General features: G+C 36.7%; 1 protein-coding gene across 1 annotated transcript in view; it reads left to right on the forward strand.

Moving 5' to 3' along the window:
• TRMT44 (tRNA methyltransferase 44 homolog (S. cerevisiae)) overlaps positions 1-9,997 on the forward strand; it is a gene marked incomplete at its 5' end in the record, with an annotated part of 15,590 nt that extends 5,593 nt beyond the window's left edge. The window contains 6 exons of the mRNA XM_010146780.1: positions 1,234-1,305; positions 4,108-4,214; positions 4,837-5,020; positions 5,634-6,018; positions 6,960-7,076; positions 9,547-9,997. Coding sequence (XP_010145082.1) covers positions 1,234-1,305; positions 4,108-4,214; positions 4,837-5,020; positions 5,634-6,018; positions 6,960-7,076; positions 9,547-9,779 — 1,098 coding nt within the window. The remainder of the gene's footprint in view (positions 1-1,233; positions 1,306-4,107; positions 4,215-4,836; positions 5,021-5,633; positions 6,019-6,959; positions 7,077-9,546) is intronic.
• Between the last annotated feature and the right edge of the window lie 336 nt (positions 9,998-10,333).

The following is a 10,333-nucleotide window of genomic DNA, read 5'->3' on the forward strand; positions in this document are numbered from 1 at the left end:
GAGAAAGAAAAAGTAATGGCGTATTTTAGTTATGGTGTAGACAAAGCAAAAAGGAATGTGGAATCTTAACATTCAGATCCTCTTTCACAAGAGCCTTTAAATGAGATTTTTTCATAACCTTAATTTTACTGAAGTTCAATTCTACTTGTCATGTCCTGAAAATATTTTTCTATAACTTTGACAACAATTATGCAATTTGTTGTGAAAATGCCTAACAACATACTGTGCTTTTGGGAGTGAAAATGTGGCAACAACAAAATTCAGTTTCCTGAGGCATAGTTTCTGAACAACAAAAAAGGTCAGTGAGGTTGAACAAAACCCAGTGGAGTTGGGTCTGTCTGTTTCAGAAAACTGCATTTTCCACTTTTGGGGGAATGTGGTAAAATTTGTAGAGGAAATTAATATCTCCTATTAGGGGAATAGATGTTGTTTGGGCAGGGAAAAATGTCCTGAGTTCTCCTAACACAAGCTCTTTATCCTTGTGTGGCCAGAAAAATTCGATCTAATGAAAGATGCTGTTTTCTCTGCAGATATTTCTTTTTGTAGATCGTTAGCACATCCCTCCTGTAGCACTGACAAATATGGTTGACTGTCAACAAATGATGTGTGTGAGAGTTTTATGGGATTTTTTTTTTTTTTAGAAATCAATTTTAATAAGTTCTGCACAGGGTTTTTGAAGTTTATACACTTTTACTTATGCATTCTTTATTTCTTGCTTTGGTTTCCAGTCCTATTTCCTCTTCCCATCAGTTCACACAGGGAAAAGCATGGACTCCAACAGCCTAATTGACTTCAGTAGTTGAAAGGTGGTTCTCCCAGCAAGGACTACTTAGAATCTCACTCTCTTCTGAGCCCTGTGGGTGCTACAGTAATACTTGCCTTATGAAAGGTTTTGATATTTTAAAAACAAACAAACAAAAAAACATGCTCTGCTTTTACTTTTGTAGAGATCCAGATTTTCAAGAGCAGTCTCAGTAGGTGTGCGCAGGTAAAATTTCAAACCAGATACATTCTTTGTGTTTCCTAGTCTTTCCCATCATATTTAGAAGGGAAAGGAGGGCTTAAAAGTATTCAGCTTCTGCCTGAAATGGTGAAGCTGTGTTTCATTATGCGTCTAAATTTTAGTATGAATGAAATAATCAGTGTTAATATGTACATTTAGTGAGCCTGTTTGACAGTTTCTGCTAAAAGTATTACTTAAAATTAATGCTTTTTGTTGTTCAAATATTTCAGCATTCAGGTAGAGGAATTGACGTGAGGAGAAGAAAAATATGGGACATGTACGGACCAGAAACTCATTTAGAGGTATTGTGCAAAAGTATGTCAATCTTACTGATTTGTAACTTTATTTGTTCATTGCTTCATTTGTGCAAATGTACTCAAGCATACCGAGTTACAGACAGTTGTCCAGAGTGATCTGTGGGTTTGGTGTGACGCCACCCATACATCTTGTGGGACTATAAAGTAAGTTGTAAAGGGGATTATGAGAATAATGCTGTATCATACCCTTGCATGTTTGCAAATTACTTATTTTTCAGCTGAGAAGATTAGTGTGATTTCCTACTGCATGTACAGACACGCACACCGTGAAACAATCTTTGATTTTACTGGAGGATCAGTATTAGGCAGCTTTGTTTGCACCACTGTACCTCATAAAAGATATTAGTATCCAAAGTTGTTAGTTTATTCTTGAAAGTGATTCTGACCTAGTGCTGTGTGCTGTTTTGGGGGACAAAATGGTTGAACCTCAAAGCAGCCAATCTTCTGCTATACTGACCTTGTGGTAAGTAATTGCAATAATAGCCTTTAAAAAATGAGTAGGAAAATGAGTCTGAAAGAGGGATTATATTTCAGGTTCCACATTAGCTTTTTTATGGGAACAGGAACAGGTCAAACACATGAAGATTCACTTTAACTCCATCTGTTTTTAGTCTGATACCGATTAAAGTGTGGTCATGATGAACAGTTGCCCATTGGAGGTGAGGTCTTCCTGGTTTCTCGTTCTATAGGGTCCTAAAATTTCTCACTCTGTTCTCTCAAAAATTGCCTGCTTCCAATATATTAAATGAATTTTCCGCCTATAGTTATTCTCTAACAGTTTTGTTTAGACGTGAATTCAGCATATGCTGACAATCTACATTAAATCAACAGAAGAGCAGCAGTTTTCACAGGTGGGAGGTGGAGCGTTCACAGTCTTGTGCAGCCTTCTCTTTGCCACCCTGCCATTTTGGTACAGATTGCCAAAAATTGCCAGATTCCTTTGCTGCAGTCTGCAACCAAATCTTACTGAAAAGCCTCAAGGAACAATCCAAAACATCAGGCTGTGGTGCTGCTTTGTTTCTGTTGTACTATATTAAGTCACTTGTGATCATACCAAACAGCATTTTCATGTTACATAATTCTTTTTTCTGCCCTTGTTTCTGTATTGTGGAAATATTTGAATTTTATATACTCATTTCCTATTAAGGTCTGGCTGCTCACAATTTCTGAGATTTCTTGACTTACAGGGAAACTTTTGAGCATCAGCTGTTCCTCTGTGCAGCAGGAGGGAACAAGATTGAAAAGGATGGGTTTTATTTGTCTTTTTTAAAAGAGAAAAAGGAATGCACAGAGAACACTTGAAAAAGCCATACAGAAACAATAAAAATATCCAAAATAGCATGTAAGGAAAGGACTATTTTACATGGGAAGGAGTTACATATAATGAACAGGAAGGGTTAAATAGTTTTGCAAGGCTTCTGTGGCTACAGCAGAAAGCATCTGCTCATAGCCTTTGGTTACACTCGAAGCCAGTTTTGTTTTGATCTTTACTTAAAGCGTGAGTTGCAGGATGAATATTGCCACCCGTGACATTCAGTGCCAATACTAACAACACAAATGAGTGTAACAGGTGGCACTCTGCACTGCCAAACTGCTGTCAGACATGGTAGATGCAAACCTGATTATGAGTGACTGTCAAAATGTGGAGTATGGCACCGATAATTCATGCTATGCCTAAATGGAATAATCAAAACTGAAATGTAACGTAGGAGTAACTTGTTTAATCAAACATAAGAAAACATTTATCAAACGCTTGGCTTGACATCAACTAACCTGCCAAAACGAAATTTGCTACATAGATTATCTAGAAATGTATATACATAAATTAAAATGCTCAGAGATATAGCATTTAAAGTGAACAATAATACACCATACTGATACATAAACTACCTAACACAGCGCTTTCTGAAGAGGGGAACTGGAATGTAATAGAGGTAGTCTGAAACTACCTCTGAAGTTCCCTGTTAAGTGTTACTGTTTTTTTAAATTCCTATGCAGATTCTATTTTGACCTTAAAATGTGCATATTGTATATAAACTTGAGAGTATGGGCATGATTTTCAGTGCTTTTCCTAAAGGTCTGTGGAGTTTCAAATTTAATTTTTTTTCAAATCTGCCTAATAATTATTTTGAGAGTCGTATGTCTTTTTATAGACTACTATTACTCCTGGTTTTGCTCCTGATTTTGCATGTATCATAAGGTAGTATTGACACAACTTGGAAGGGGTTGGAATGGCAACATCGGTAAGAGGGTAAGTGTTAGGCTGGATTAGGTTTATTACATGTCAGTGACAGGGTGTGAAGTGTGGTATTCTGTGTATTAGGATTTGATTTGGGAAGAGTCTATGAAAGAAGAAAAGATAGTAATGCATCTGCGTTTTGATTAATTGCTGTGTGAGTCCAAGGGCTGTAAGCCATAACAAATTAAGTGGCTTTCTGAAAAACTGAGTCTGGGCAAAAATGTGACAGAAAGATAATGGCAAGAAATCATAATACAATGTATGATATTTATTTACAGATATTTAGAGTGCCAGATATATTAATCAGAATTGTTATTCTACTCTTTGACCAATATTTTCTGGGTAGCTATTGTTACATTACTTTTTTGTAACTATAAAAACTGCCTGGCAAAAGTACAGACTGAGGATTGTGGATGTCGATAGTTCTCATTCACCTTGTACTTGTCAGCTGGTATGGGTTTATATTATTGCTTAGTGCTTTATTAATAAATAAAATGCATTTAAAGAAACATATAATAAAATTCACTTCATATATTGGGGTTTTTTAGGAATCTACCATCATGCCAGGTGACAGTCATCTTTTTCCAGATACTGACTGGCTCATAGGAAACCATTCAGATGAATTAACACCATGGATACCTGTAATTGCAGCTAGGTATGTGCAGAGGGAGGGCAGTGGGATGGGAAGGAATTTAAAAAAAAAAAAAGTAAACCAAGCAACAGAACCTAATTACCCAGGTGAAGACTGTCTCTCTCAGCCAAATCTGCTGTCCTTGCAGGACTTACTTGCTTCTTTTGATGCCAATTGGTTATTTTTACAAAATGTTTCTCTTCCTATGAAGAAGCACAGATGTAGAAGCACAGAATTCTCATAGAATTCAATACAGTATTTTGCTTTTGAAGTTCAAAAAACAGAAATGATTTTTATTCTTTAGATGTGAATCTGTTGTTTGGTGTTTGTTTGTTTGTTTCATAAAATTGCTGTTGGTTCTGTCTTTCCTTGAACCATTGTGCTCTTCACAACCAGCTGCAGTAGTTCAATGTCTAGAGATTTAGTCCTGCAAACCAAGTTGGCGCAGTAATTTGTGCTAGTAAATACTTTGTGAAGCGGTATTTTTAATTATGCTAATGGATCTACTGAAAGAGGAACATTTAAATGTTATTTCCCAAAGCTCCTCCACTTAAAAATTTCCATTAATGCTTGTATTTGGGTTATTTGTTAAATTTGTGTGTTCTCTGAAATAACTTTTCCATTCAGCAGTTTATCCTTCTTGTAGGTCATCCTATTCATGTTGCTACTTTGTGCTGCCATGTTGCTTTTTTGATTTCCATGGAAAATACAGCCGAAGACAAAGCAAGAAAACTCAGTACAGAGAATACCTCGATTTTGTTGCTCAAGTGGGATTTGTATGCGGCTTTCACGTGGAAGAAGATTGCCTTAGAATTCCATCGACAAAAAGGGTAATTTAGGACTGTGTAGGGCTTTTGTCTTTTTTTTTTTTTGAAGCTGTCTGAAGCATATGGATGTTGGTTCATTATTGTTGTTTGTTCGTTATTGTTGTTGCAAGATCGGTCCATAGTCAGTTGCGTTACTTGGGACAATATGGTCTGAAGAGAGACTAAAAATACTCATTGTTTGCTTGGGTAATCTGCTCTTAACTCCGTTGGTACAATCCTGAAGGCGAGAAAGAATGGAAAGGTTTTATGGCTATTTCTTCTGCCACCCTATAGGATGGAAAACTTATAAAACCTAATTTTGCTGTTTTTCATGTCCCGTGAAATTCAAAGTGAAATGTTCTGAGAGTAGGAAGGGGTCTCCAGCTTAGATTTTGTAAATGTTCTGAGGATCAGGATCAATCCTTTTGTCCTGTTCTTGTATGGCATGATGGATTATGGTTTGATTACTGGATTTCTTCTGTGGCACCAATATTTGAAAATTAAAATCCCCTCAGATCTAAATGGGCATTGAGTTTGAATGGATATCTTCTGAAGGTAGATTTTTGAAGCAGGCTGGGGCTGTGTGTAAGTATGAGGCTCTGTATAAATAGTGATTTACCTGTTTCTACGAATATAGGTGTGCCTTATTGGAAAAAGCAGGACCTATCCGCCTACAGACTGCGCTGTGATTGATAAGCAGATAACACAGTATATTAATAACCGTCAGACCTGTGCTGCGGTCACGTGTGACGGAAGAGTTGGCTTTAATCATAAGGAGCACTCTGGTGGGGTATGCAAAGAAACAGACTCAGAGCTTCCTGAAAATGAGACTGCTGGTACAATTTGGATGCCTGGATTTCAACCGAGAGAAAAAGTAGAACAAATCAGAAATTGTGCTTCCCTCCCTCGGGATTTTGTAGATTATGTGGTCCTCAGCGTGGCAAACTTGCTGTTAAATGCAACACCCCAAAAATCGTGTTCTAATATGCATAGTGGAGATAGGAATACCTGGAATCAAGGAGGTGAGGTGTCTTTCCTTTAACTTTTGCTTTTGCTGGTAGATGTTGTCTTTTCCAATGAATTCACATGTTTGTATATTTAGTAAGTAAAGTAGATTTTACAAAATACCAAGAACAGTATAGTAGCATTCAAAAAGTCTTTTTTCCCCACTATGTTTTATTACACACTGTGATGCAAATAAGGTGTATAAGAGTATTTTTAAATTGGTGTAGAGGGAAAAGAACCTCCACACTTAAGGGACTACTAGGACAAAATCAAATTTTATTAAAAAAAAAAAAGAGCAAATGGAAACAATCACAGAACTCCTCCCAGTTTACCAAAACAGAGCACTCTACGTCTGTTTGGGGAGAATAATATAGTTTTTTGTGGGTAGTCACGTAATACTTAGCTATAATTCTGTAAGTAGCTATAATTCTGTAAGAAGCACTATGAAGTGCCATTTGGTTACAATATGATTAGGAATTTTTACTTTGCTCTCAGGAAGAAAAAGAGGAGAAGTTGCTATTAACTTTATACGCAGTTAATTCTCACTACTACCATCTGCCCATTTTCCTGTGTCCATTTTTATTACTTAGTTACTGTTGTTTGTCATATGTTAATGTTACAGGAGATCCTTTGATTCATTCTTGCTTCTAACTACAAGCATTTAAACAGTGCTTATTGCAGTGAGAGTTTTATGCTGCTGTAAAAAGAGCAAGGAAAATAAAAAACGTGTCCTACTGTGGAAATTCTGACTCGAGTCCTGTAGAACGAAAGCTGCTGTTTTGTAGAAAATATACACATAAAACATCTATTATGTGTGATATTAGGAGTACAGAGCTGCTGCAGTACTGGTAGATAATTCATAGATCCTGCTTATAATCACTAATTTATATAAAAGTTAAATTTTCTTAGTATTTATATACATACACATTTTCTATAGCTACACCATTATTTATTGCAGAAAGCCTTTCCTTGAAGGAAGTAGCAGAACACTTAAATAAAGAGACTTTAAAAAGGCTAAAGAGTGAATATGGAGGCCTGCAGACACTACTCAAGAACAATCATCAAGTATTTGAAGGTAAAGAAAGGGTTTGGGTTTTTTGTTTTGTTTATCTTTAATCATCTCTTTTATCTTCTCTGTATGAAGTTAACTGAAAAAATTATTGTGGTGTTTCATTTGTTTTTTAACTGCTTTCTATACCTTTGTGGAAAACTGAATATTATGTGCCCATTGTTCCAAGGTACTGTTAGTAAAACTTGTTTGAGTGAGATTGGTAAGGCTGCTATCAGCAAAGAATTGTTCTAGACTGACCATATCTGAAAAGGTAACCCTTTAGATAAAGTGATTAATTTAACGCTATTGTTTGACTTGGAGAATTTTTGTCTTTCCTGTGAAGTATTGATGATTTTGAGCCATCAAATACAGAGCAAGTTCACTAAAGCATTTAACTGAGACTTACTCTGGCCTTACCAAGCCCCACAATGTAAATGCCAACATGAAATAAAAGTGGTCTCCATAAGAACCTATAGCTGTGAGGTCTGATCTGTTTATAGAACCTGTGGTAGCATGGCAGAAAGAACTTATTAAGTTTCTGTGGTTGGCTGGGTTTGTTGATAGCTGGTGTTGGTTGTTTTTCCTGTTGTGATGTGGTGGTGGTGTGCTTTGTTTGGTTGTTTTGGGTTTGCTTGTTTGTTTTTTTTTCTCAGTGTGGAGTTTTGCAAAAGCAAGGTTTACCTTTGCAGTAATACAAGATCTTTAAAGTTTTAGCAGTACTTAAAGGTGCTTCAAATTTAGAAGTCTATTAAAGTCTTATGCCCCAACAATTCTACATCAGCTGTAAAATGTTGATCAACTAATCCATGACAAATCATCTAGAGTATGCAGCTTAGTTGCTGCCAGTGTTTAACTTAGCCAGGTTTTGCATCCAGTAAGTATTTCTGTACTCTTGGCAATTACAAGTTACTGAAATCCTTTTGAAATGCCATCCATTGAAAAGGGCGGGTCACACTGCATTCATTATGTGTCTGAATTTTATTCCCTATTAGTAGGGATTAGGTGGAGTAGATTTACAGCCTGTTACATGGAATAAGCATTATAATTTGGCATGGATGCTGTCTGCACATTACCTCTGAAGAAAGACCAGGATTAACATCAATCTTTCTCAGTAATTTACATCACATGGAAACTCCCTGGGGATTCAGCACAGACCATTTGATTCTTTCCTTCAGTAGTATGTCATTGTAACAAGGGACTTTTACCAGTAGGTAGTCTGGAAGGATATTGCCTGTGCCAAAGAGGATGGAGAATAACATGACTACAGCTCTTTTGTCATCTTTACTCAAGTATTCTTCTTGTGAAGACGTGGAAAACAGGTGGATGCACACACACGTGAAAAAGAAGGGGCTTAGAGTAACTGATCAGTTGCAGTATCTTTTTATCAGGCATGTTGTCCAATGCCATACTGATTTTCTAGAAGAAAGTATGCTTGATCATAAATAGCAATATATCTGCTCATTTTTCTTCATCTTTTGAGAGAGATTTTAAAGCTCAGCTGATCCCATTTCTGGATTGGCTTTGTGTGAGCTCAGATCTATTTGTGTATCACAAGACAACCTGGAGGGATAAATTCATCCAGGCCTAAATGCGTGATACGAAGCTCTCACTGGACTCATTACCTTTTGAATAGTGATCGTCAGGGTGCAGAATGGTATCAGTTAGCTCTGCCAAGCTACAAGGGTGTGATACAGAAGGTATGATGGACGTAGAATATGAAAATAGAGCATGACAACTTAGAGGTGGCAGATTCTTCCCTCCTAATTTTCACTGCTGTTTTTCATCTAAGTTCTTTCTTTCTCTCTTACTAACTTCCTTTTTTTCCTCTTTTGTTTACACATTTAAGGGGTTGACAGAGGTTCACAAATGTGTGTGTGCAGCTTATGATCCTAATGCAGCAAATGAATTTGAAAAAAAAAAATAAAGTGCTGAATATTAACCAACAATAGTTCACTGTTGATTCATATGAAGGATTAGACTTGGCATCGCTCTGGTGCAGTGTATTTTTGGGTCAGTGAACCATTGTCTTTGCAAGAGCATTTCTGTGTAGTGAAAGTAGAAGACACTAGATTTTTGCTGGTAATCGCCTTTTTAGTGTGGAGTAATAAAGTTTTGAATATGGGAAGGATTTCTTGAAATTGAAACTTCTTTGTCAGGACTTGAAATCTAAATTCAGAGGATTTTAGTCTAAATTATCTTAACCGCTGTAAACAGACAAACCTCTACAAAGATGATGCAAAGGTGCCTCAAACTATTCAGCATCACATAAAACATCTCACAGGGACATCAATCAGTTCTTTAGACAGTGTCTGTATTATCTCGGTTTGTTGTGCACTTCTTTCTATTCCTCTACAAATGGCACATTTGGTTTTGCCTGAGTGATCCGTTTGTAGAATATGTATTTTATTCACAGTCTGTCACTATTCATTTCTTCCAGTACAATTCCCATGGCTGTCTATTAACAGCTGCATTTGTGTTTGTTTTTAAATCTTAGTTCTAAATGGGAGAGTTCATATTCGTGACTGGAGAAAAGAGAAACCATCAAGGAAAAATAAGCCTGATGTGAAACGACGCCTTTCAGCTGAAGCATTTAAAACACGTCTCTGCTGGTTTTTCATTCATCATCCTGATGGTTGTTCTTTGCCTTCTGAATCTTGCCCATATGCTCATGGGACTGAGGAGCTAAGGCAGTCTCAGATTATTAAAAAGAAAAAACATATACAGTAATAAAACGCTGCTACTTACGTTTAAGCTTGTGTACATGGCTGAATCTGTGACGGTCTTCAGGACTGCCTAGTGCATGAAGATCTGTACAATATGGAGGGGTTTACCCTATGCCAGTGCATCTTACTTTCCAGTTGGTTTACAAGTTCTCCTGTATTTTTAATTCTTTACCTTTTTGTTAACATGGAAAAGGTACAGTAAAGTACATATATACTTTTGGATTTTGTCATGGCTTGTCTAACATGGATTTGTTTAAGTAGAAAAGTTTAAAAACTTAATTTCCTAGGACACTCTTTGTGATCCTCAATCAGATCAAATGTACATGATGCAGCATTTTCAAACCCTAAAAATTAGCTGGTTTGTTCCAAATTTTCCAGGAAGATCTATGGTTTCTTATAACTCACAGTGACTTTTGGGAGTCAGGAATTGGAGAGATTTTGCTCTTTCCTGTCCAGGCAGCTTCCCCTCCATGTTACTGTGGAGTAATACTACATATTACCCTTCCTTTCTTGGTCCGACTTAGTCCTTTCCTTTCTTCCTTTTCATTCTGATTCAGA

The sequence above is a fragment of the Eurypyga helias genome, unplaced genomic scaffold (genome assembly GCF_000690775.1).
Source record: "Eurypyga helias isolate BGI_N326 unplaced genomic scaffold, ASM69077v1 scaffold18332, whole genome shotgun sequence".
NCBI lineage: Eukaryota > Metazoa > Chordata > Aves > Eurypygiformes > Eurypygidae > Eurypyga > Eurypyga helias.